The following is a 27,500-nucleotide window of genomic DNA, read 5'->3' as shown; positions in this document are numbered from 1 at the left end:
TTAGCAGTTGATGTGACTGCATCAAGAATTCCAGCTCACTCCTAGTGTTGCATTTCCTGCTTCTGGAAAGTCTGATAACATATAGCATGTTCTGTTAAAACCATAAATCCCAGTCTTACTCATCAGTGGATTTAGTGTGCTGTGATTATAAATAACACAAAGTAAAATACACCATCTAGATGAAGCAGCAATAGCTCTCTGACTACCATTAAAACCACCACCAGCGATGATCATGGTCTATGCAATTATACACGGAACCTAAGTATTTCACCTGCCAGCTGCATTTTGCTCTGTGTCACTTACACAAAGGTTTTCTGCTTCTCATTATTTAGTTTTATCGACCTCTTTGTTTTTATAGCTTTGTATTTAAATGCTAAGAAATAAACATTTTGCAAATAAAAAAAATATCCATAAGTTTACATTGTGGATCAAAAAATAAATTTGGTAAAAACCAATAGATTAAAATAAGTTATTAAATAGAAATAAAACACACTATGCTTTTAAGAGGAGCTTCCTAAATCATACAGCTTAACATTTAACCACAAGAAGTTCAATAAAGCCAACATAATGCAAAATAATTGGGGGGGGGGTGACAAAGGCCCAGTATCAGGGACTGATTTGAAATATTGCATTTATAAACTTATAAAGCAACAGGAATAACAGGTTTTGCATTAGCATGCATTTTCTGAAGGATATGAAGTATAAACAAATGTTTCTCATTTAATGACTTCAATCCTTAGTGACCTTCCAGAAAAAAAACATAAATTTTAGGAGGAACAGACAAAAAATGTGAGCCAAAAATCTAGAGGTATATACTAAATATGCAATTTTTTTTATCCCATTTGAATGAGGATCTAAGACACGCGGCAAAGTCAGGTGACATAGATACTTCCAGATGATGATGATGATGATATTGGTAAAATACACTCTACTAGATGATTTGTGACACAACATTGGAGTATGCCAGCAGGACCTTACCTGATGTCCTTATGGCCATAACTCTGGAGTAGGGCCTCATTGCCCCTTTTAAATAAGTATGACCCAGTTGTATATGGTCTGATATGTAAGAACAAGTATCTTAATGACATGGGTAGCAGGAACCACTGAACATTCCACAGCAAAGGCATTACATAATATGACTAACTGACCCAGCTAACAGACTTACCATGGAATTGTGTTAATGCTACAACTGAGGCAAGTTCCCATCTATAACCCTGAGGTAAAGGGCACAGTGTAGCAGTTCAACCAAGATAATCCCTGTAAATTCTGCTAATGGAATGAGCTCCTGAATGTCTGCAGTATTTTTGAGATAGAAATATAATATCTTGACAACAGCTGACAAATGGCCATTTTAATGTGTCTGTTATAAATAAATATTCATCTCAGATCACAGACCTGCATTTCAAGTACCCCTCCCCACCTATACATAAAGGAAGAAATTAAAGAAAATGCGATGGGCTCATAATGGCATGAAGCAACACTGTCTCAGGGTTTGATGGGTTAAGATACAGTTGTCTTTCTGGCATTCAGAGAATGATAGACTTTAGACAGTCTTCAAGATGAAGCTACTAAATACATTTGTTTAAGAAGCTGATATATCACCAGTGGCTTCTTAAATGAATACCAGTATTGTATTCATGTTCCATTAGCAACTGATTTTTGTACATGGTGGTACTGCAGTCATGTCCCATTACCAGTGTGGATTGTGCCACTTAACAGCTTGTGATTGAGGTAATGCCACCCTTGCCTCTCATTATTTATGGTTCAGGTGGTCAGAACTCCATAAAGACACAGGCATGTGCCCTGCTGTTCTGAGACTATATAGCATCCAAGAACAGCGCACACAATAATACTAATGGTGGGCAACCTTGTACATCCAAGTTATAACTAGCTGTAGACCCCCTTGCATGACTCAGGACACCCACTCCTCTTACCTGGCTCTACTTGACTCTATCAAAGTACCCCCTAACACCCTGATCCTTGGTGACTTCAACTACCCAACCATAGACTGGGTGAACTATTCTTGCACTAATACACTCTCTCAAATATTCCTCGACTTCATCAGTTCTAACACATTAGACCAGCTCATCTCATCCCCCACAAGGTGAGATAACATGCTGGACTTTGTTCTCACCAACATGGGTGACCACTGCACCACTTCCAAAGTATGTGCTTCCCTGGTGAGATCACCTGACCCCCCAGACGTAATCAAGCTAAAAAACTTCTTAAAAGCTGACTAGAATCTCCTAAGGAAGGGTATATGTAGCTTCATACCAGCACCCCCCTCAGAGGATGCAGACAATTATGATGAACAATACGTCAATGAAGTATACAAGCACCTGTACAACTGCATGGACTCAGCCATACCCAATAGAACTAAACTCTGCTCTTCAAGGAAATACAAACATGTCTAGTGGACATCCTGTATCAACAGGCTTTACAACAAAAGGAAGAAACTGTTGTCCAAGGGTAAAAAGGAACAAATTCCAAATTGGAAAAACTCCCTCCTTAGCTTCAACAAGCAAATTAGATCACTAGTGAAAATTGTCAAGGCCAGTTATGAATTGAAACTTGCCTCCAAAACAAAGGGAAACCATAAAGTCTTTTTCAGTTACATCAGAAACCTCTGTGGCAAAGCCCAGGTTTGTTCAAAATTAGTACTTAACAGTATCACTTACACTGATCCTGTTGACTTAGTGAACCTGCTAGTAGACAGGTTCAGAGCAAACTTCACCCCCTGTCCCTTCATCAAAAGTTCTTTCAACATGTCCTGCACCTTACATCTCTGTAGATCAAGTGTTATGGGCCCTATCCAAGGTAAAGAACACAGCTTCCATGGAACCTGATAGTATCCCAGGATGTATTCTGCACCATATCTAGCAAGAACCGGCTTCGCCATTGAGCACTCTATTCAACCACAGCCTAAGTACAGGCTTCATTCCAGCAGAGTGGAGAACTGCCATTGTCATCCCCTTGCAGTAGGGTGGTGCCACTACTGACCCTGGAAACTATCAACCCATTAGCTTGACAAGTCTGATCTGTAAAGCCATGGAGCATATTATTACAGATCTCATAAACAAGGACATAGGCAATTTCCAAGCACTTGACCCCACCCAGTTTGGATTCGTCAAGGGCAAACATTGCCTGTTGAACCTGGTTGACTTCTTTGAGACTGTCACAAAGGCCCTAGATCAGGGAAAGTCAGTGCATACAGATTACCTTGACTTAACCAAGGACTTTCACATGATCCCCAACTTAGGCATCATCATAAAGCTAACACAACCTGGCATAAATCTCTATCTCAGGTGTTTGGCCAACTGGCTCACTGACAGGACACTCAAAGTCAAAATAGGCACCTCCACTTCTGATAGCAGACCTGTCAGTAGTGGAGTTCCCAAGCGATCTGCCCTGGGACACCTACTGTTTGGCATCTTTTTCTCAGAGGACCAGGCAAAGACAAAAGGCCTGCGGCTGACCAAATTTGCAGATGACTGTAGGTTGGGTGCTGTCATTGACTCCCCAAATGATGTTAACATACTGCAAGAGGGTCTCACAGCAACTAATGACTGATGTGAAAGTCATGGCCTCAAGCTAAATGCAAAAAAATGTATCATCATACCATTTGGCAAAAACATGACCCGTACTGATTACCACAGCAATGGCAACCCCCTAAGCACACCACCTGTGGTGAGTGACCTGGGCATTCAGGTTGATAACAAACTGACATTCGACCATCATGTAGCGGCATTGGTCAGAAAAGCCTTTTATGTGGTTCATCTCATAAGCAAAGAAACTCCACCCAGAAAAAAGGAGATTATAACCTACCTATACTCTTCCCTCATTAGACCAATAATTGAGTATAACACTCCGTTTGGGATGTACCTCTCCAAACATCTGCACAGCTGGAAAGGCCACTGAAATGCCTCAAAAAAGAATCCATGCCCTCCAATACCTGTCCTATGCAGACGGGCTCAAATCATAATCAATCTACTTGGTATCATACAGATTGCTCTGGGGTGATCTGTGTCTCACCTACAAGATAATCTTGGACCCTGCCCTACTAGAGATGCTCCATATCCCTAAGTCTAACTCCTCACGCACTACCCACTCAAAAGGCCTGAATCTAATATGCAACATTAACAAAACCTGCTGGAGAGACAGGTCTGTCTCCCAGAGGCTGCCCTGTCTCTGGAATATACTTCCCATACGCATCAAACAGAGCACCTTGCTGACCCTCTTCAAGTGCAGCCTTAAAGAATGGATGTGAAACAACAAATTTGTCCCAGGGGTGCCACTTGTGCCCGTCATTGACAAAGGTGACAGCTGTTGACTGAGATTCTTTTGGGGGGAAAAATTCTTGGCTAAGCTAGTAAGGGCCCCAGGGCCATTAGCCTAGTAACCTCCTATGATCCTGACATCAGTCAGGGTAAACACTTTTTGTAATTAGGAACAGTACTCTGAAAGATAAAAAGAAAAAAAAAATATGTAAACTACAGTATTTTTATTTTATTTTATTTATTTTATTTTACATTTGTTAACCGGGCTAGTCTAACTGGATATATTTCCATTTCAGATTACACTCAGATAGGCTGTGCGTTGAAAAAAAAAACTAAAAAAAAAAAACTTTTAAATTCCTGAACAATGTAAATAGCAACATGTTAAGGCTTATTACATCTTTTAAAAGAAGAGAGAAAGAGCAAAGACAAAGGAAGAGGAAACAACGATAGATGGAGAGCAGATTTATAAAAGATATATAGTTTCTGGAATAGAGTCATAGCCATATAGAGGAAAGATATAGGGGAGAGGTCCATAAATGGTAGAGGAAGAGAACTAAGGGAGAAAGCAGAAGAGGGTTAACTAAAAAGGAAATTTCAGTTCAGAGATTAGAGGGGGGGCATCAGTGGCTTATAAAGGTAAATTCTAAGTTTTTGTTTAAACAGAACAGTAGATAATGGAATTTGAGAAGAGGAATCACCAGCTAGGTTATTAGATTTGGTTAGTTAAGATGACTAGCAGTTTATTAGATGATCGAGTGAGTTCAGATTAGATAATAAAGAGGGTTAGAAGAAAAGTGTGTGTGAGGTTGGGTTGAAGCTCTTTTTTTTGGACAAAGAGTTGTTGGGAAAAAAACATGTTTGTTCAGTTCAAGCCAGTTAAGTTGCTGCAGATTCAGACAGTGGTGAGTTCTGAAATTGTTGATATGACAGTCAAAGGAAAGATTGTTGTCAATCGTGACTCCTAGCAGTTTAGTTAATGTAGGGATCTGGTAGTAGGCCAAAAAAAGTAAGAAGTGTTTTTTGCATTTAGGGAGGAGGCAAACGTTTAGGAACCAAGTTTCAACTTTGGAAAATACAGTTTGAGTATTAGTTTGTAGTTCAGAAATGGATTTAGCAGAGCAAATTAGTGTGGAGTCATCAGCATATTGTATGCATGTAGCTTGGGGAATAGCTACTTGTAAGTCATTTATAAAGAGGGGGAGAAGAGATGAGAGTTTGTTATCCCAGAGGCGGCCTGTTTCCTGTTAGTGATTCAAGAATGTTTAAGAGGAGAGAGTGTGATCCCCAAAGGCTTTGGGACAGGTCAATAATAGAGCTGAAGACACAGGATGTTTATATTCGATTTTTGTTAATAAAGTCTGTAAAGGAGGCTATTAATAAGGGATATATATAGGGTAGGCTATCAGGGCTGCTTTTGAAGGAATTCAGATGGAAGCTGGTTTTGAGTTTGATGCATGGATGCATAAGGTAGTGAAGGTGTGCTTCCAGCCAAAGGTTGGAAAAGATTGAGATGTAAGATCAGGGATACTAGTGTTGTCACTAGAGAGATGGGGAGGGAGGGAATTGATAGCATCAATAAAGAAAAAGAGTTGAAAGTATTGGCAGTATCATTCCAGAAGAGATAGCTCTTCTTCTTTACTGTTTGTGGTGCCTAAAGGTCTGTTATGTAGGAGATATTTGGTGGTCGCACATTTTTTTCCAAGATTTGTTCTAGTAACATTTTTGTCTCTTGTATCTTTAGATAGCCATGGGGCAGGTTTAGATTTAATATGATTATATTGAAATGGTGTTAGAGTTAGTTGAAGCTTCTTCAAGCAGGAAGAAAGAAGTGTCTTTCCCAGGTGCAGGCACTTAGTTTTAGTTTTTAAATAAAATAGGGTAGAACATTTGAGACGAGAGTAGGTCTTATACATTGGAGAATTGTTAGAGCATTTTTTTTGTCTCTTAATATAGGTTAGATTGTGGTCACTAAAGTCAACTGATAGTTAGTTGAGGTTTGTTATGAGAATCGAATCTAGAATACTTTCTTTGTTGTAACAGGTGTACAAGTAGTAAGAAAATGTGTTTATAGAGGGAGGACACTAATAGGGTATTTGGTAGGATTATAGAAAATATCAGGGATATGATGCGTTGTAAAAACCAGAGAAAGGAGTGCAATATAGAGAAACAAATTGAGACAGTGAGAAACAGAAAAGCCACAGCAGGCTGGGCGTCACAGACTACTTCAGCTAGCAGGCAGCAGACTTCAGGGACTTCAGGGCAAAGGGAGTAGTACTAATAGACTAATAAAGAGGTAGTTACTATGTGCAGGAAAGCAAGGACAAAGCACGACCTAAAACCTGCCACGTGTGCTGCCCACATAGGACAAAAAGGAAAATAATTAAGCAAGAAAGCAATACAGTCCAGTATAGAGAGTTTTGAACTCAAAAAACCATCACTGTGCTTCCTGAGCCGGCCACAAATGGCCTGAGTTGTAGCTTCTGGGAGACAAGGGAGATAGGCCAGCAGAGAGGGGACACCAGATGGCGCCGATGAGAGCACTGCTGCAACAAAAAGAAAACAAAAGGAAAAAGACAAAACAGGAGCAAAGGTAACAGAAGGTAGAGGTGGTTGGCAATAGAGAGGAGAGAAGGTACAAAGTAAGTAAGGGTATGAGAGAGAGAGAGAGAGAAAAATAATTCAAGTCAAGTCACAGTAACAGGTATTCCAGTAATAGTCATTACTAGCATCATCAGTTATAATACACATTAGCGTTCATTCACTTTACAAGTATAAAGTAGATATGTGTACATACATGCAGTCAGTGTGAGTCAGTATTTCTAAACAGTAAAAAAAAAAAAAAATGTAATAGGGAAAAAATGTATTGGAAATGTAATGGGAAGATAATGCTGTCCACCTACCCTAGGTATTATAGTGCTTGTAGTATTCTATAGTATTCTGGTAGCAACAACCTCTTAAGCGACTACAATTAAATAGCAAAATCAAGCAAAAAACACAATAAAAACAACTGTATACTTATTTCATGCTTGTAGGCCTCATAGCCACTAATAGAAGAGATGAAAATCAAGGAATAGTATAACTAATATTGTTAACAGTACACAAGGTGTCAGATAGCTTAAGCGACTAATATGCAAAAAAAAATCAAAGACAAAAGTTAAACAGAACAGCTCTTATTATACACAGTAGGAATGACAGACCCTTATACATACCCTTTGAGGCATTTCTGCCTCATTTCTGCTTCACATGGTTGGAGATATTCAGGGTGGTGGCATTGCAAGTCATGTTACTGGCGTTTTCAAGAACATGTGAGGGACATTAGAAATGTGAATGTGGAGAGCCCTTTGGGCAATCACTTTTTTGAATTTCACAATTCTAACCCTGAAGGAATTTTAGGTTGTAGGTTGGAAAAGGTGGAAATATTGATCAGTGAAAATGTAAGTTTAAAGGATAAACTTCTGAGGAAAGAAACTATGTATATTCTTAAGTTCAATACCTTGGAACCCATACAGTTAAATAAAGAATGCAACTGGAAATATGTAATTTAATTATTTAATTGATTAATTAACTTATTAGCAGTGGGATGGATTATTATGTTTTTTTTGTATTTAAACCTGTGTTTTAGTAATGTTTTTTACTCTTTGAAGGCCTTATAGCCGAAGAGCTAAGTGTAATAAATATATTTTCTTCCAGCATTGCTCTGTGATTGTGGCTGTTGTTGCTAGTGGTATTTTTTGTCTTTTTTATCTTGGTGGTATTCATGTTACTGGTGTCTGCCCAGGCCAAATGCTCTGCTAGGTCAGTCCAGGCATGAACCTTATGGAATGGACATGCAAGAACTGTAATTTATTGGCCATTTAGGCAGTTTTCCATCTCTTTCAACTTTCTGGTCTAAAAGCCCGTGTTTGCACTTTTCCCACCTTTCTTGTAACTAGTCTAGTCCAGATAAAGATTTTCTGTATCCAGGACTGTATGTAAGCTTCTGAGCTCCCCAAGCCTTTCTGTGTTGGAGGGAAGCCTTCTAGCTTATCAGTGGGAGTGGTAAGCACTAGGTAGCATATCTACCACAAGAGAAGTGGATTCTGCCCCAGAAATGATAGTTTATTGGTCGTTTGGGCAGTCTTTCCAGCTCTTTCAACTTTCTGGTTTAAAAGTCTGCATTTGTGCTGGTTTCCTACCTTTCCTGTAACTAGTCTAGTCACAATACAGATTTGCTGTATCCAAGACTGTTTGTAAGCTTCTGAGCAGTGCCAAAGTCTCCTCTTCAAGTTTTCCCTTAGATCTACTAGCTCTCTCCTCTCCTGATCTTTTACTAGCTTATTAGTCTAGCAATTTACCAGAGTTCTTATAGCAATTTGTTTAAACTGTGAGCTTTGGCCGGTTAAGACCTGCATGATATCAGCTTGAATGCGTAAGTGTAGCTAAGTAACTTTTATCTGCACTTTTTAAAGTAATTTGTGTTGCATTGAGCAATACCTAGCTAGAAGTTGACTGTTTTTTCAGTAGGTCCCCACCCACCCTCCCTGTTTTTGTCTTGGTGTTAATCTTGGTGGCTTTGAAACTGCCCGCCCCTCTTGTAAACTTGCACTTGGATACTCCTCCTGGGCCCATCTCATTTGCTCACTCAAAAAGCAAAATTATCTGCTTTTACTGTATTTGTTTCTTCCTACTTTATTTTGCTTTTGCGTCATCTTAAAAGTACTCAATTGTATTTATTACTGCTTGGTGTAACTCACTCTAAGCCTTTTAGTTTAAGCACTTGGGCTTCAGACCAGTTGTTTTACATTAAGACGGTTTGTGCTCTGCACTGTAGTGGCAGGACAGGTAGCCTACATCCTTCTAAGTTGGGAACTGCTGATTGAGGGCTCAGTGTTTGTTATTCTAAAAGTGTATTAATTCTGGTTTAACCACTTGGGCTTCGGGCCAGTTATTTTACATTAAGAGGGTTCATGGTCTGCACTCTTGTGGGAGGAGAGGCTGGACTCTGCCCTTCTGAGCTGGGAATTTCTGGTTAAAGGTTTATAGTGCCTGCATATTTGTACTGCTTCCTACTAAATTGGTACACCTTGTTTGCTGTAGCATAGACTAGATCCAGGCCTGCTGAATCTAGTTTTATTTGTATAACTTGAGCACTAATCCAGGCATTCTTTAAAGTATTCAGTTGTATTTATTACTGCTTGGTAGTAACTTGATTAAAGTGTAGCTATCATTCAAAGTCTTTTGGATTAAGCACTTGGGGTCAGACCAGTTGTTTTACATTCGGAAGGTTTGTGGCCTGCACTGTGCTGGCAGGACAGGTAACTTACATCCTTCTAGGTTGGGAACTGCTGATTGAGGGCTCAGTGTCTGATATTCTAAAAGTGTATTAGTTCTGGTTTAAGCACATGGGCTTCAGGCCAGTTATTTTACATTAAGAAGGTTCGTGGTCTGAACTCTTGTTGGAGGAGAGGCTGGACTCTGCCTTTCTGAGCTGGGAATTTCTGGTTAAAGGCTTATAGTGCCTGCATATTTGAACTGTTTCTTACTGGAATTGGTACACCTTGTTTGCTGTAGCATAGACTAGATTCAGGCTTGCTGAATCTAGCTTTCTTTTTATACTTGTTTGCTTGTTATTTCCCTGAAACCCTAATTCCACCTAAAACACGGCTTTTCAGCGCTTCTGTGGATCCCTAGTGACATCTGCATTGCTTACTGTACTTATTTCCTTGTTTCACTTGAAAGAAAGTTACTGTTTGTCATTTTTGAATTTAAGTTACCTGTAACACATTGCATTTAAGTTACCTGGCACTTTCTCACTAAAGCAATTATATAAGTCAGCACTAAAAAATTAAAAGCACTACACCCTCACAAACTCCCCTTGAGTACCTTGTTTCCCATTGGCCCTTTTTTTTCAATTATAAAGGAATTCCCAATACTATTCTAGCATGTCCAAAGGTCAGTTGTCAATCTCCTCTCCGGTCCAGCTGGTGAATCTGGAAATCTTGAGGCAATGGTACAACTGCCTCATGTACACAGACAACCCTCTCCACCTCCCAACAAATTCCAACACATGTGAGAGATGCAACCATATAGCCAAACTGAAGGCTAAGCTCTCTCAACTCAGTACTGGTGAAACCTGTCAGGAGGAGAAGGAAACCACACTCACTACAATTCCAGTCTCACATAGACTTACCACGACAGCAAACCAAACACATAAACACACAAAAACATACTCGGAGGCTCTAAACCAAAATCTGCCTAAGCAGCAGAGACCTCCAAAGCAGACACCCAAGCAACTGCTACCCCAAAACAAAACACATGCAACACATAGCTCACAAAGCCAGTGTGCTGAACAGTCACAGCCCTTAAGGCTAAACAACACACCTGATACACTTGTAATAGGTGACTCTATCGTCAGGCACACTGACGTCCCACTCACCAGGCTGAACAAGGATAAGGTCACTGTGAGCTGCATGTCAGGCGCTAGGATCCGCCACATAACACAAGCACTCAGGTCACTCCAAGGCAAGTACAAATATGACTCAGTCATTGTCCATGCTGGTGTGAATGACCTGAGATGTACCTCCCTGGACTACATGAAAAGAGACATAGAGGAGCTTTCTGAGCATGTGGCCCAGGCCGATATGACCCTGACCTTGAGTAGCATCTTACCCTTACCAAGAATGATGCCACAATGTGAAGACAAGATGATCAATTTCAACAATTGTCTTAAGTATTGGTGTCATTCAAAGGGGATCCAATGCCTGTCAGCCTGGGATGGCATGCTCAACAGGCCACGATGCTTTGCTAGGGACGGCTTGCACCTGTCACCCCTGGGCTTTCGGATATTGGCAAAGGCTCTTGCTATCCCCATAGTGCCTTTTTTAGGCAAGGCTCAAAAGACAAACCCACCTCCATAGGTATCACAAGGGATAAGAAATTAAGAGTAATGCTACTCAATGCCAGAAGTCTAAACCTCAAGATGCAGGCACTCGAAACTCTCCTTAGCATGGAAAACATTGATATCTGTGCAGTAACAGAAACCTGGTTCAAGGCTCCCGAGAGCATCCCAGCCCTACCAGGTTATAACTCATACCATGCTTTTCGTCCCCAAAACATGGACCGGACCGGAAAAGGAGGGGGAGTATCAATATTCGTCAAAGATACCCATACCTCCAGGTTGGTGGCACAGCATGAAGCAACTAACAGTGGGTTAAACTGCCTTCCAATTTATAGCCTGCTGCAGACAACCCTCCCAAACCCAGGAACCCCACTTGGCCTTCCTGAGAACACTGGAAAATATGAAGGTCTCTCCAAACACCATTATATTTGGCGACTTCAACTACCCAAACATAGACTGGGAGCATTACTCTAGCTCCAACACCCTAGCTCAAAGGTTCCTAGAATTTATAAACTCAAATGCTATGGAAAAACTTGTTACCACTCCCACAAGAAGGGAAAACATACTGGACCTGATCATCACCAACATGGGGACTCTATGCTCCAGACCAGAAGTGTATCCCTTACTGGTAAGATCAGACAATAAACTAAACTCACTGGATATTCACATCCTGACCCCACCTCCTGCCCAGAAAACCACAGTGAAAAACCTCTCTAAAGCAAATTTCACACTCCTCAAAATGGAGGTGGAATCCTTCAAAGCCCCCGGGTCTGTGGAAAATACGGCCCAGACTGGTGAATCCTTTATAAATGCATTCTATGAACACCTTCAGGAATGCATGGATCATGCAATCCCAAAAAAAACCAAGACCCAATCCTCCAAAGGCAGACGTCCTGTCTGGTGGACCCCAGCCATAAACAAACTATACAATAGAAGGAGGAAGCTACTACATGATAGAGCAACATCCCAAAAAGGGAACACATCTCTGATCAGTGTTAGCAAAAAACTATGGGCACTCATAAAATTGTCTAAGGCCAGCTTCGAGAGAAAAAATTGCACAGGACACTAAGGATAATCACAAGGCTTTCTTTAGTTATGTTAGAAACCTGGGTGGGAATTCCCAGATATGCTCAGAATTAGTCCAAAATAACAAAAAATACACAGGACCCACAGACATTGCCAACATCCTAGCTGACAGGTTCAGCACAACCCCCCCCCACCAAAAGGGCAAATATCTATCCCAGCAGAGTGCTGCTCCCATGACATCTCAGATGCTCAGGTAAGAGCCGCCCTCATCAAAGCAAAAAACACAGCATCAATGGGACCAGACGGTGTCCCAGGCTGCGTCCTATATGAACTCCAAGAAGAGTTAAACCCAAACATAAAACTACTGTTCAATCTCAGCCTTACCACAGGTTATGCACCCAAAGAGTGGTGTACAGCAACAGTGGTCCCTCTCCACAAAGGTAGTGCCTCATCGGATCCTGGAAATTATCACCCCATAAGCCTGACTAGCTTGGTCTGCAAAGCTATGGAAAGGATCATCATGGACCTCATAAAAAAGGTATTGGGGACCTACAGACACTGGATCCTACCCAGTTCAGCTTTGTTAAGGGCAGATCCTGCCTCTTAAACCTGGTCAATTTCTTTGAAACATTCACCAAGGCCATTGACGAGGGGAAGGTGGTCCACACAGCCTACCTGGAACTCGCAAAAGCCCTCGATAGAATACCCCACTCGGGCATTATAGATAAGCTCACCAGCTTAAATATAAACCCCTATGTCACTAGATGGGTTGCAAACTGACACAAGGACAGAACCCACATGGTTAGAATTGCTGGAGCCATGTCAGACTCCAAACCAGTTACAAGTGGCGTCCCACAAGGCTCAGTCCTGGGACCTCTCCTGTTCAATATATATTTCTTGGAGGTAAAGGCCAATACGGAAGGACTGTGGCTGACCAAGTTCGCAGATGACTACAAACTGGGTGCTATAATCTACTCTCCAGCCGACACAAGCATCCTCCAAAAGGGCCTCATGGAAACAGACAACTGGTGCCAGAGCCATGGCCTCAAGCTAAACACCAAAAAGTGTATAGTCATCCCCTTTGGCAAAAACAAAGTGCCCACAAATTACCACATAGGTGGTAATCCATTAAGTACAGAAGAAGTAATTAGGGACCTGGGGACCCAAGTTGATAGCACTCTCTCATTTGACAACCACTTGGCCAAAGTGTTTAGAAAAACATTTCATATAGCCCACCTAATCATGAAGGTATTCACATCTAGATCAGCGGAGGTCATCGTGCCTCTTTACTCATCCCTCATCAGGCCCATAATTGAGTACAATGCCCCTTTTGGGATGTACCTTACCAGACACCTGCAGCAACTGGAAAGACCCCAAAAGTAACTCACCAAGAGGATCAACGGGCTCAAACAGATGCCATATGCTTCCCTGTTAAAAAAACTCCAGCTCTACTCAGTGGCATACAGCCTGCTCAGAGGCAATCTGTGCCTGACATATAAAGCCATGTCCAACCCGGAATTAATGGACATGCTGCACCTCAGAAAATCCAAATCCCATCGAGCTACACACTCAAGAGACTTGAACCTCAGCACTGAAATATATAGGACATGCTGGAGGCACAGATTCATAACCCAGAGGCTCCCTTCACTCTGGAATAAAATCCCAGTCCACTTTAGGCAGAGTCCCTCATTGACTCTCTTCAAGAGGAATCCTGATGAGTGGATGGGGGATCATATGTTTACCCCGGATATCACTTCTGTGTCACTGTTAGACAGAGGCACAGTATACTAACCTCGAAAAAGGGCGTAGCAAAATTAATTTAAAATGGGTGGCGAAAGCCAAACACACTCTGGCTAGGCTTATAAATGCACTAGGGCAGATAGCCTAGTATGAACCTATGAACCTATGAATTATTGTAGGACACAAAAGTGTTCCCAGCACTAAACATTCTACAAGGAAACAGCTCCAGTACTTATTATTAATGCCAACCCCTCCAGGCATGTTTAAAAGTCAGTTCCCTGTGCTTTTTCCTATTAACCTGGGTAACTTGGGCATCCTGAGGCAACTGTCTCATGTACATCGACAACCATCTCCTCTTATCTCCTAACACTCAGACTTGCGAGAGATGCACTTATATATCCAAATTGGAAGCCACGCACTCTCCAACCAAGACCAGAATAGCTGGTCAAGAGGAGAAGGTCAAGCCCTTGCACCACACCACATGAAACAAATAGCCCTCCATAGCACACACCGGCACTGCCTTCACATAAAAACACAAACCATACACTCACCTTCATGGAGCCTCTTAATAAAAATGTACCCAAACAGCTGAGACCTCCAAAACAGAAACACACTCCACCACCACAACACAACACTAATCATGAGACACATAATTCTCCTAAACAGTGTGCCACTCAACCAAAGCCCCTAAGGCAAAACAGCATGCCCAACACGCTAATCATAGGTGACTCAATAGTGAGGCACACTGATATCGAACTCACTAGGCTAAATAAGGAGTAATTAACAGTCAACTGCCTGTCAGGTAGCAGGATCCACCATATAATGCACGCACCTAGGTCCCTCAACAACAGGTAAAAATATGACGTTGTTATTCTACATGTGGGTGTGAATGACCTGAGACCTACCTCCCTGGACTACATGAAAAGAGACATGGAGGAATTCTCGGATTATGTAGCCTAGGCGGGTATGATCCTAGCCCTGAGCAGCATCCTACCATCACCCAGAATTATATCACAGTACAACGAGAAAATGATTGATTTCAACAATTGGCTAAGTTTCTGGTGTAATTCTAAGGGGATCCATTATCTGTCTGCCTGGGATGACATGATAGACAGACCTCGATGCTTTGCCAAAGATGGCCTGCATCTGTCATCCCTGGGCTTCTGAATACTGGCCAAGGCTCTTGCCACCCCTATAATGTCTTTTTAGGTGGTGTTCCAAAGAGCTAATTACCACCATAACAGCTACAAACAAATGCAATCTGAGGGTCATGCTGCTCAACGCTAGAAGTTTAAATCTCAAAATGCATTTGCTTGAAGTACTCCTTAAAATGGAGAACATAGATATTTGTGCTGTAACAAAAACCTGGTTCAAGGCAGCAGAAAGTACCCCTGTACTACCAGGCTATAACTCAATCCACACCTTTCAACTCCAGAACTTGCACCAAAGCTCCAAAGGTGGTGGTGTTTCCATACTCATAAAGGATGCACACACTTCCAGACTGGTAGCCCAACATAATGCATCAGAGATACTTCAGGTGTAGCTAACAATTCAGGTCATAGCATCCTATAGGTCCCCAGCCATGTCCCAAGACTCACACTCCATGTTCCTAAGCACCCTGGAGAATAATAGGGTCCAACCTAACAGTCTCATACTGGGGGACTTCAACTACCCCTCCATTAACTGGGAAAACTACTCATATGCCAGCACACTTGCCCAACGTTTCCTGGAATTCATTAATTCCAATATCCTGGACCAGCTCATTCTTACTCCTACTAGAGGTAGCAGCATCCTTGGCCTGGTCATTACTAACATGAGCGACTGCTGTTCTACACCAGTAGCCAACTCCTCCCTGGTTAGATCCGACCACAAACGAATCACCTTGGAAATCCACATCCTTCCCACCCCCCACCCCAGAAAAGGTAAGCACCATGAAAAACTTCTCCAAAGCTAACTTTGGGCTCCTATAAACAGAGGTGCTAACTTCACAGCACCCATGCAAATGGACAATAGTTGCATGACTGCTGAATCATACACCAATGCACTGTATGAACACGTACACAAATGCATGGATTTCGCCATACCCAATAGAAACAAGATGCTCTCCTCCAAAAAATGGAAGCCAATCTAGTGGTCCCCCTGCTATAAACAAACTGTACAAAAGAAGGAAGAAACTGATGCGGAATAAGGTGAAATCTCAAGACTGGAAAAAACTCCCTTATCAGACTCAACAAAAAGTTGAGAGCCCTCATCAAATACTCTAAAGCTAGCTAAGAAAACAGAATTGCAGCAGATAGTAAAGACAACCACAAGGCCTTCTACAGCTATGTAAAGAATCTCTATGGCAATACCCAGATTTTCTCTGAGCTACTGCACAATGGTACCTCCTATACTGAGCCAACAGATATTGCCAATATATTGGCTGACAGATTCAGTGCCTACTATACCCCTCTCCCCCCACCAAAGTACCAATCACAATACCAGTAGATTGCCAGGCACCCAATATTACTGCTGCACAGGTTAAAACAGCACTGTCCAAGGCCAATAATACAGCTTCTATGGACCTGACAATATACCTGGCAGTGCTCTACATGAAATACAGAGAGAACTGGCACCTCACCTGTGTGCCCTATTCAATTACAGCATCACCTCAGGCTTTATATCTACTGAATGGCGCACTGCTACAGTCATCTCTCTCCACAAAGTAGGAGAGACTATAGACCCTGAGAACTATCGCCCTCATTAGCCTGATGAGTCTGATATGCAAAGCTATGGAATGTATCATCATCGACCTAATAAATAAGGATAAATGGAATGTCCAAACTCTGGATCCCACACAGTTTTGTTTTGTGAAATGTAGATCATGCCTGCTCAACTTGGTCGACTTGTTTGAGTCAGTCATCAGAGCTGTGGATGAAGGAAAGCTGGTTCATACAGCCTACCTTGATCTGGCCAAGACCTTTGATATCATTGACCACTCAAGAATCATAGAAAAACTCAGTAAGCTAGGCATCAACCCCTATATCACTAGGTTGGTTGCAAACTGGCTCACAGATAGAACCCACAGTGTAAAAGTAGCTGACTCCAAGTCAGAGTGCTGACCAGTCACGAGTGGAGTCCCACAAGGTTCGGTCCTGGGTCCTGTCCTGTTTGATATCTACTTCTCTGACATCCAGATCAAAACAAAGGGACTCTGGCTGACAGAGTTTACAAATGATTGCAAGCTGGGAGCTATTATCAACTCCCCAGGTGATGTTGACATCCTACAGAAAGGCCTCACTGAGACCAATGACTGGTGTTAGAACCACGCACTTAAGCTCAATGCCAAAAAAATGCATCATCATCCTCTTTGGGAAAAACCCAGTTCCCATGAATTACCAAATTCTTGGTAGTCCGCTGAACACAGAAGGCATTATAAGAGATCTGGGAACACAGGTTGATAGCAACCTCTCTTTTGACCACCACATTGCCACTGTGGTCAGAAAGTCCTTCTATGCGGCACATCTCATTACTAAGGGTTTTGCATCCAGGAAGAAAAAGGTCTTTGTCTCCCTCTACCCTTCCCTCATTAGGTCAATCATTGAGTAAAATGCCCCATTTGGCATGTACCTCATTAGACACCTGCAACAACTGGAGAGGCCAAAAAAGTACCTCACAAAGAGGATCCCAGGCCTTAAACACGTGTCCTGTATGGACAGACTCAAAAACTCTAACTATTCTTTCTCTCATATCACCTACTTAGAGGCGATCTCTGCTTGACTTACAAAGCCATGTCTGACCCAGCCCTGTTAGGAATGCTACATCTAAAGAAATCCCAATCCCTCTGCACCACACATTCCAGAGACCTCAACCTCATTACCACAATCAACAGAATGTAATGGAGGGACAGGTTCATAACCCATAGACTGCCCATGCTATAGAATAGACTCCCCATACATGTCAAACAGAGCATCTCACTGGCCTTCTTCAAGAGAAATCTTGATGTGTGGATGGGAAATAGAACATTTACCCCGGGGATCACTCCAGTGGCTCTACTCGACAGAGGCACTGGGAACTAAGGTTGGGTGGCATGATGCCAGGGTAATCCTATGAGCTGGGCTTGTAAAGGCTCCAGGCCATTAGCCTAGTACACACCTATTAACCTATGAACCTATAAGGTCTCTGCAGCTGTTTCCTGAACTAAATGTGCAGGAGGTACAACATTATCTTATGCTCCTTAAGATATGAATCAGATGGTCTCAGTAGGTCACTGCCATTAACAGAAATCACTATGAATATATAGTAAGGCAAAATGTAAATGTGTATTCCATTTCATGCTTTAAACAAGTCTTTGACTTTTGTACAGGGCATCTAAATGTCACTCTATAGTACATTGTGCATGCACACACAGCCTGCCTGCTTGCAGGAGTACAGGGTATGCTGGTGGTATGCTGCAAAAACATAGGTATACTTTATGTCGTCAAAGCAATTCTGAGAAAGATAACAATTCATAGACATGTGCAGTACCTAGTTTCATTAACATACACGTGGAACAAGACAGTGCTGATCTGCAACTTTTATGACTGAGCTGTAATGAAAATGCATAACCAAGAAGCTGCAGCAGTAATAGTGTTTGTTAGTACAAAAGCAGCAATTCCATGGGATAGTTGTCAGAGGAGTAATTCAGTGTTTTACAATACTGTGGTAAGGTACATGTCACAGTGTCATATGCATGTGAATGCTGGCCACAAATGGACTATAGTAACACTGCTGTAAATACGATACCACTACTAGGCTTGCAACTGCACCTTGGGTAGGAGTGTGCATGTAAAACATGTGTATGTAAAACTGTCTCCATGGGATATCACTTAAAACAACAGGACTGCCCCCTTCTGGCCTATGATGTGTGGCACCAGTTGGATATACATGCAGGCATTTGCCCAGACATAACCTGCTATCATAAGCATGGTGCCACTTTCTATGTGTACTGAGTTAACTGTTAACCCCACATAAGCATTCTCCACTTCCTGTATTATTATCTCCCTCATCTCATCTATTTTACTCATAATCAATTTCTTAATATCATCTATCATCTGGATTTAAGAATTTGTTAATTTTTATTCTATATATATATTTTTTTTTTTTACAGTTTTACCAGTTGTAAAATACACCTTGTCTTGCCTTGTATGCTATGTAATGTTTATCTCTGTAACATGTATTCTTTGTCGGAGCTTTTCTCCCCAGGACTCCATTGAAAATGGGTTCACTTGGCCCAATGGACCATCCTGGTTAAACAAAAGCAAATAAATAAATAATAAATAAATAAAACTGTCTGTATGAACCTGCAGATACAGATTCTCTAATATATATGTACTTGTCTGTATAGAAGTGTATCTCTGGGTTTGCAGTCTATAAAACTGAGCTAACTATTCCTCCCTCTCAAGTCTGCCTTACTAATATAATGTGGCTGTATGCCACAAAGGTACCTGTTGTGAATGTCTGCATACACTAGTCCAGCACACTGTATCACCTCTGATAATCCTGAGCCCTACCCATGCTGCTTGTGAAGTGCCCCATCATCTACACCTCACATCTGTCGACTGTGTTATCTAATCTAGCTATATACATGCATAGGCCACTTCTACCATATTACGTACCATTGGAAACCTCTAATGTTTGTAGCATGCGTCTGACCTCCACTGTGTTTCTAGCCATCTAACACTCTACTATACCACTGTACTCCAAAATTACTGGATTACATTTGCAGTCTCTGTCCTCCTTGGTGTGTGCTTATCCAACAGAGGGGCTGATGGCAGATGTTAGAGTACTTTATAATGATGACAATGATATCTTTCAGGACTCCTTGGGTAGATGGAGTTGCAAACAGCCTTTAAAGCAACTTCTGTGGGACATATGGTCTTCAGCATTAATGTCATGCTTTGAGGAATTGCACAACATAGCAATATCAGAAATATGCCAGCAACAAGATATGACAACCCACACAGAAGATATGCAGTGTGGTGGTGAAGAGGTCTGCAACCAGAGACATGGTCTCCTTCTACTGCAAGTCTCAAAGATGATGAGTCATTCTTAATATCCCTGCATGGAGATGATGAGGGTATGTGTATCATATCAGGAGGATTAAACATAGGCTCTGGGTGTCTTCAAATGCATGCATCTCACAGGTAGACAAGTCATGTGTGTAGCCATAGCATTTATGGTATACAGCAACTCTGCTCATACTGACTCTAGACAGAATGCAGTTTCCATTGCATATGTGCCCCATAGCTATATTGCATGTTCAGAATGAAGTGGTCATTAGTGCAGGAAGATTATGTTGTTTGCCCACCTGCCTGTGTCAGCCTTCCATTTGCATGCACACCATTTGATATCACATGTTGTAGGGGGCAGTCAGAATCACTAAATTATTTCTTGTTTATGTACTTACAGGACAGACCACTGCTATTGTGACACCTGTAGAGCCTGAAAAAGGACAACAGGATGAGGTCAGCAACTGCATGGTGTCTGATAAAGATGCCAACACACAGACTGAATCACAGTCCCTTGACAAATAAACAAAGCCTACCTCTATCCAGGGTGGTCCTGCACCTACTGACTGGGTGGCAGTGTGGAGTCATCAATACCTGATTTATGGGATGCACCACATAGGTCCCATGTCAAGTGGGGCTTACTTTTGACTTAAAGTACTGCTACCAATTTCTCTGGGTTTGCCATGTCAGACCAGCACATTGTATTGGACATTTGTTTACACACAGTATGGCATTCTATAAAGGATCTCCAGTGGCATCTAATGTCCCAGCCAGCCCCAGATATCTCAGTAGATATTAAGATCAACCAAATGTGTAGGATGACAATCTCACACAGTAGACATAGAGGTCTCCATGAGGATGTCACCCATTGTGCCAGTAACTCCAGGAGGAAAGGAAATGGAGGAATGATGCAATAAAAGATCTCAGGAGGTCAATGGTGGTGCATGTCAACACCATAACTGCCTCATTGTGAAGGATAATAGGTGGCATTATCAGTACCCTATATGTGAGTATTGCCTTTGGCAGGTACATTTGCATATGTGGAGTGAATGAATAGGAAGACCATCATGGGACACACACTATGGAAGTATTCCCCATGATATTTCATACTCACAAAGTGAGTTAGGAGGTCTTCCACTATATAAAGGTACCAGGGGTGGGTGTTCCTTAACAAACCTGTTCTACGTAACATTCCACCAGTGCAATAGCATTTGTGTTTCAGAGGCCTTTATTCCTGCTACATCAGGTCATTGCTATGTCCCCAGTACTTAAGCAGTCACAGTCTTCCCACCCAGTTCATGGAGGATCTTTTGCATGACTTTGAATCTCTCATACCTGTGGCCACTGGCCATGCCTCTACTGACACGTAACCACCTATTCTGTTGCATAGAAAATTATGTGTCCTTGTATTCCCAGGCACCTGTGCAAATTATGACAGCTGTGACCATTGCCACCCTTCATCCTATATAGTGTAAGTGGAGATGTCTGATGCACAATGTGAATCAATCATATACTGCCCAGCATAGCCATACACATCACGTATTATTTTGCTTTACATGAACATGCACTGCTGATGTGCATATACCAGGACTCATAGAGATGAACTATGCATTGTTGCTTTAACAATACACAGTGTCATCTAGACATGAGTAGTACATACATTGATCTGTGACTGTTACTACTGGTGTCATTGCTGATGTTGTCCCGAGGGTTGCAAGAAGACTTGATGTTGCAAGTGTGGAGGTTTACAGTTGTAACAGCCAGGCTACCTGCTTCCTTATAATCTCAGTGTGAAGCATGCTGTGAAGAACTTGCAGGGCAGAGGACTATAGCAGTGCATCCACAGATGTGACTATGCAGCAGAACCAGGCTTTTAGCAGGCTATGTTCCTTACTATGTTCCTGATTTGTGTATGAGTAGTATGATGTCAGTTCATCGATATTGTATTGGTTCTGCATGCGTATTACTTACTGGGGCTCCAGTGGGTATCTTGTATTGCTTGCGACACAGTAGGGACATACCAAAAGACAGTATGATGTGTAGCATTATAAGCATTATGTCTGCATCTGTAGATATGTGCATATATTGGTGTGCCTGCTGTTAACTATTGGGTGGCTCTGTGAAATGTCAGTGTGCATGAAGCAGTAATATGCCTGACTTATACATCATATTTTGAAATCATGGGGACTCTACCAAGTTGCTATATGGACATATTCAATATGAGCCGATACAAGTCACACACTACCTGGAAGTGATTTGAACCTGCAATTCTTGATGATGTTCTGCTCTCCATGTAAACCAGGTGGGGATTTCATTACTACTTTTGTACAATTTATGGCTCCCACCATTTGAGTGAGAGAGGTGGTGTCATAAAAGCTATGCATGGTGGTGGTTGTCTCCCCTTCCATGTTGAAGAACAGATGTGCTCATCCACATATGGTAGTAATTTATACCTTGAGTATTGTACAGGTTGATACCTGTGATATACACAATGTGTTTGTTGGCTGTCTCTGAAAGGTCCCAGTCTGTAACAGGAAGTGCTGCACATACCTTGATATCCACATTCATTTGAAGACCATGCATTCCTCTATATCACGCTTGTAGGCCATACAAGTCAGCCAATGACTATGATATCTCATTCCACACAAAAAATGGTCCATGAGCTGCCTTCCACATAGCTGATTACATGTTATTTTATGTTAGTACCGTTTTTTACCCATACTCCCATGTGCAAATTAGCAGTGCTTGTTTATATCACATGTTGCTTTGCAACAGACCCTACTGCTACAAATATTTTCATCGTAAATATTTCTGCAAATTTGGTCTGTGTGTGTTTTTTTTCCCCGTTATGCTCAGATATGATGACATGCATGAATTTCTACCTGAGCACTACGAACTGTGACATGCTTTTCGTGACCATTGTTTGCTTCAAACTGCACACTGATTAGACTGCATTTTATTTGCTGTCATTATATAGACACATATGCCACTCTTTCCATACAACTTGCCTCAGTATCTAATAGCTCTACCTGGTTCTTTGAATCCCTTCTGAGTACAATACAGCTTGGCTATGAATACCAGCCATACTATTTTACTAAAGAAAATAAACCAACTTAATACTTGTGAGTTCCCAAACTGCCCACAGTGGTAGGATAAGGCAGAATTGTGGCATTCTAGATTTGTCATTTCTTAGTGCGCACTAAGGCTTTCTCAGTCATATGCTATTACATAACGTTCTTCTGCTTTCTTTTACCACTACAGGTTCAAATTAGGCTATTAGCATCTGCAAGTTATACTTCTGTTTCCAATCCCAACCACCAGTACACAACATGCCTCTGTGCAAATGATGAGAAAACAGTTTCCTGGACCGTGACTCCCATCACTTTGGGTAAGTGCATTGACTTTGCAATCTTTCACTCAGAAATAACTTGCTTATCAGTGACAGAAAATCACTAACTATGTTAGAAACAAGGCTGATAAATGAAATTTATATGCATGGAACGTAACAGGATACAATATGAAAGATTGTGTAGATATTTTATGCTTTTTCAATACATGCAGACATGTTTATGTTATTAATGTCTCATCATCTATACATAGTTTAAATTTGTGTTCTCTAATAAAAAAGGCTTACATTTGTTGCCTTTAATATGGAGTTATGTTGTACATAACAGGAATGCTCCTAGGCAAAAAAAAAGTGAATTTAAACAGCAAAGTAATCAAAACAATTAGTGTAACAAAGCAGTTATTCGAGTTTAAACAGAAGAGGACCTGCAAGTTCAAAGCTGGTTCATAGTACAAGAATTAATATTGTACTAAAGCAATGTACAGAATAATACTAGACAAAGTTATCTTTTCTTTCTACCTAAAGCTGAGTTTCATAGTTGCAGTTTGCTGATATACATTTTCTACTAGCATGTCACAAAAGATATTTAAAATAGAATGTAATTTACCTCTTCTTAACTTCAGAACATAAAACACTTAATGCATTTTAGTCACAAACTCCATGTCCACATTTGTACTTGGACACTGCCTTATGATGTACTGTTTTATCTCAGGTGGCAAAACTGTGGAAAGATAAACAACAAAAGCAAAAAACAAAAACAAAAAAAACAATTCCTTAAAGTCTGTAATAACAGTCCATTATGACAAGGCAAGTGTTATTTATACGATTAAGGAAACAAACGGTACATGTTGTGAGGAAAATAAGGGCTCAAGTATAAGCAAAGAACGGAGTCCAGGGAGGAAAGCAGCCCAAGACAAAAACTGGCAATTAAACTCCTTTAATATTGGTTAGGAGTCCCTCAAGCAAAAAGACTGTTTTTTATAAAACAAATTAGCTTTACTAGGTACTGATTTGTAAAAAAGCTTCCAGCATTCAAATATAATCAGACATGGTCCTATGATCTTAAAAGTCACAAATGGAATTACTTTATAATTGTCATAAAAAAAAAAAAAATAATAAAGATGGAATTGCCACCTAAAATATATTGAATTAGTACTTAACACACACACACACACACACACACACACACACACACACACACACACACACACACACACACAGTGTAGCTGGCTCATCTGGAGTCTGGAGCCATTACCAGATATGACACGTTCATGAGATCTTTCCTGGTACATTGAAAAGAAGGAGCCAATCAAGTCAAGTTTCTGAACCTCACCACCACCACCCCTCCATACACAGTTGGTGCAGCAGCAATAAAAAAAATCCCTTAGCAGTAGAATACTGCTTTCTACACTTAGTAATCCGTTGTTACAGTTTATATATAAGGAGCAAGCACATAGCTATAAAATGATTTAGTTACTAAGACAAAAAAACTTTGTTTTAAACTGTAGCAAACAGCTTGCTACATTTGCAGCAAGCAGATGCTATGGTTTATAACACTCACAGTGCTTGGATTTGCCTTCTAAACAAGCAAATGAAAAAACAAAAGAAAAGACATTTTTTTTTCCCTTTTAAACAATAGTAGCAAACAAATGCTACAGTTTATACCAGGTATGGAGTGCTTCAACACTCAGATTTGTCTTTCAAAAAACGAAAAAAGGAAACTTTTTTTTTTATTTTTAACTGTAGCAAACTGCTTGCTTTATTAGTAAGAAGTTTCTACAATTAGTCCACACATGTGGTTACAGCTCAGCTTTGGCCACAGATGTAATACTAACATTTATAAGCTTGTATTACTTATTGGGATCACACAATCGTGCCCACTAACACTTTGCACACAGGGGAACTGTCCCCTTTGCCCCATCCTACCTATGCTACTATATATACATAAACACAAACTAAAGATTAAAAAGATCACTGTGGAATAACTTAAACCTCTTGTAGTAGAGGCCCATGGGATATATGTAAATTATCCCTTAAGGACATAATGTGTTTCACATACAAGGCTTCTAAATGTCTATGGCTTCTTTATTTTTTACTTTTTAACTTTTTGTCTTTATGTCTACAGTTATTGGGTTTGGCTGTATTGGCATGAATGTACGAATGAAGGCCTAAAAAGTAGAAAATAAAAAAGTCATGTACATTCAGAAGATATGTAGCTGAAACACTGTATGTCCTTAAGGGGTTATTCGCATATATCCATTGGATGTCCACTACAGGAGATTTAAGATACTACTCAGTGAGAAGCCTAGCATGGCTGGTTATTTCGCTGCATTTTTCACTATACATAGCTATATATATATATATATATATATATATATATATATATATATATATATATATATATATATATATATATATATATATATATATATATATATATGGATTCCTATTACATGAACAAAAGTTCACTACTTCGAACTTGCAATAGGTAGCCTCACTTATGCGAAAGTTCAAATTAACGAAAGTGAGCTTTCACATAAGTTCACTTCACCAAAAGCACTGCAGCACAGTGGAGGACATAAAAAACACACTATGTCCTCCACTATGGTGTGATAGTCATGGACTTTAGGGTTAGGCCATGGGTTAGGTTAAGGGGATAGTTAGTTAAGCTATCCCCTTACCCTAACCCATGCCCTAACCCCAAAGTTTGTGACTATCACACCATAGTGGAGGACATTTCTATGTCCTTCAATCTGCTGCAGTCGTCACAGACCTTAGGGTTAGGGCACGGGTCATAGTAAGGAAATGGCCTGTAGACCTTAGGGTTAGGGCGCAGGTCATGGTAATGGATAGCCCTACAGGCTATCCCCTTACTATGACCCATGCCCTAACCCTAAGGTCCATGAGTATTGCACAAAAGTTCAGTACAAACCCCATTCGTTGTACTGACCTTCACATAAGTGCACTTTTGATTAAGTGCACTTTCGCTGCAGTGAACATTCCATGCACTATTTCGTATTAGTGAAAATTTGATTTAGTGTATGGAATAAATGTATATATATATATATATATATATATATATATATATATATATATATATATATATATATATATATATATAGTGCACCTCCCACAGACCCAGGCAATTACAGACATATAAGTCTGACCAGCATCATATTTAAAGCCATGTGAAAACTTATCTTGGAACTTATCATTAAGGATATAGGAAACCTCCAAGTACTAGACCAGTCACAATTTCGATTCATCATGACAAGGTCACATTTACATGACATATTGAACTTTATCCAAAAGGACACCAAAGCAAAGGATGAAGTCAAAATGGCAATGCTGCATACCTTCACCTAACTAATGCTTTTAATAAAATCCCTCACTTAGGCATTTTAGAAAATCTAAGTAAACTGGGAATATACCCCTAAGTCATCTGATGGATGTCTGGCTAACAGAGAGGACACAGGAGATTAAAATAGGGGAAGTTACCTCCACATCAGGACTAGTCAACAGTGGAGTCTCCCAGGGTTCCATGCTGGGACCTGTCTTGTTTGGCATCTACTCATCTGCTATAGTTAAGTTTGCAGATGACCACACTCACACAGGAAAAAAAATATTCAATTACCAAATGACTTAGCCATGCTACAGGAATGTTTGTCCCAACTATGTAATAGGTGCCAAAATCATGGCCAGAGACAAAAGGCTAAAGACTGCATTAGTGAATCCTTTGAGAAGTCATCTACCATGGGGCACTAACACATTGACAATACACAAATACGAGCTGACCCAGTTGTTTGGAATTTTGAAACTTATGTGGACAGTGACCTGAAATGTGTCCAATGTGTGTCAACTGTCATAAAAAGGTCCTTCTATATTACACAGCTTATGAGCAAAGAGATTATGTCTAGACCTTGGGATGCAATTGCCCACCTTTAGTTAACCCTCATTAGGCCAGTCACTGAGTATATCACTCCCTTTGATATGTATCTGTCCAGACACATGCAACAACTGGAATGATGACAGAAATACCTTGCTAAAAGGATACAAGGGCTAAACAATATATCTTAAATGGACCAGCTCAAAGACCTCCTGCTATATGTGATATCATACAGACACATAGGCGTGACCTGTGTCTGGCATACAAGGCATCTTCTGACCCAATATTGATGGATTTATTACACATCAATAAGTCAAAT

General features: G+C 40.8%; 1 protein-coding gene across 1 annotated transcript in view; it reads left to right on the top strand.

Moving 5' to 3' along the window:
- The window catches only part of LOC122808180 (alpha-2-macroglobulin-like), a 440,046-nt gene that overhangs the window by 335,605 nt on the left and 76,941 nt on the right, over nt 1-27,500 (top strand). The window contains exon 16 of the mRNA XM_044079148.1: nt 23,211-23,337. Within this exon, the coding sequence (XP_043935083.1) occupies nt 23,211-23,337 (127 nt within the window). The remainder of the gene's footprint in view (nt 1-23,210; nt 23,338-27,500) is intronic.

The sequence above is a fragment of the Protopterus annectens genome, chromosome 8.part0 (genome assembly GCF_019279795.1).
Source record: "Protopterus annectens isolate FY-2018-M chromosome 8.part0, PAN1.0, whole genome shotgun sequence".
Taxonomy (NCBI): Eukaryota; Metazoa; Chordata; order Ceratodontiformes; family Protopteridae; genus Protopterus; species Protopterus annectens.
The sequence above is the reverse complement of the archived record's forward strand: the minus strand, read 5'-3'. Positions and strand labels throughout refer to the sequence as shown.